Source organism: Cystoisospora suis, assembly GCF_002600585.1.
Source record: "Cystoisospora suis strain Wien I chromosome Unknown contig_993, whole genome shotgun sequence".
In the NCBI taxonomy this organism is placed as follows: domain Eukaryota; phylum Apicomplexa; class Conoidasida; order Eucoccidiorida; family Sarcocystidae; genus Cystoisospora; species Cystoisospora suis.
Genome location: NW_027153794.1, coordinates 428 through 669, shown reverse-complemented (window position 1 = coordinate 669; position 242 = coordinate 428). Strand labels below are relative to the sequence as shown.

General features: G+C 46.7%; 1 protein-coding gene across 1 annotated transcript in view; it reads right to left on the bottom strand.

The window, feature by feature from the left end:
* The window catches only part of CSUI_002332 (nucleolar protein), a 4,342-nt gene extending 4,116 nt beyond the window's left edge, over positions 1-226 (bottom strand). Inside the window, exon 1 of the mRNA XM_068062534.1 lies at positions 48-226. Coding sequence (XP_067925489.1) covers positions 48-82 — 35 coding nt within the window. The 5' untranslated portion in view covers positions 83-226. The remainder of the gene's footprint in view (positions 1-47) is intronic.
* Positions 227-242: the final 16 nt, after the last annotated feature.

Genomic DNA, 242 nt, shown 5'->3' with positions numbered 1-242 from the left:
GGAGAAGAGACAGAGAGAGAGACGAGACAGACCGTGAGAGCCCTTACTTGAGTCGTTCTTCGAGTTGTTCACGCAGTTTCATTCCGAAGATATTTGACCGACCCCCTCCTTCGCCTGCTGTCGCTGAAGATTTATCTGTCTTATCTGCCGAGCTATCTTCAGAGAAAGCATCGATACGTGCAGCTAGCGCACACTTCGATGCTAAGTATCTAAAGAGAAAGAGAAAGAAACGAGAAAAGAAA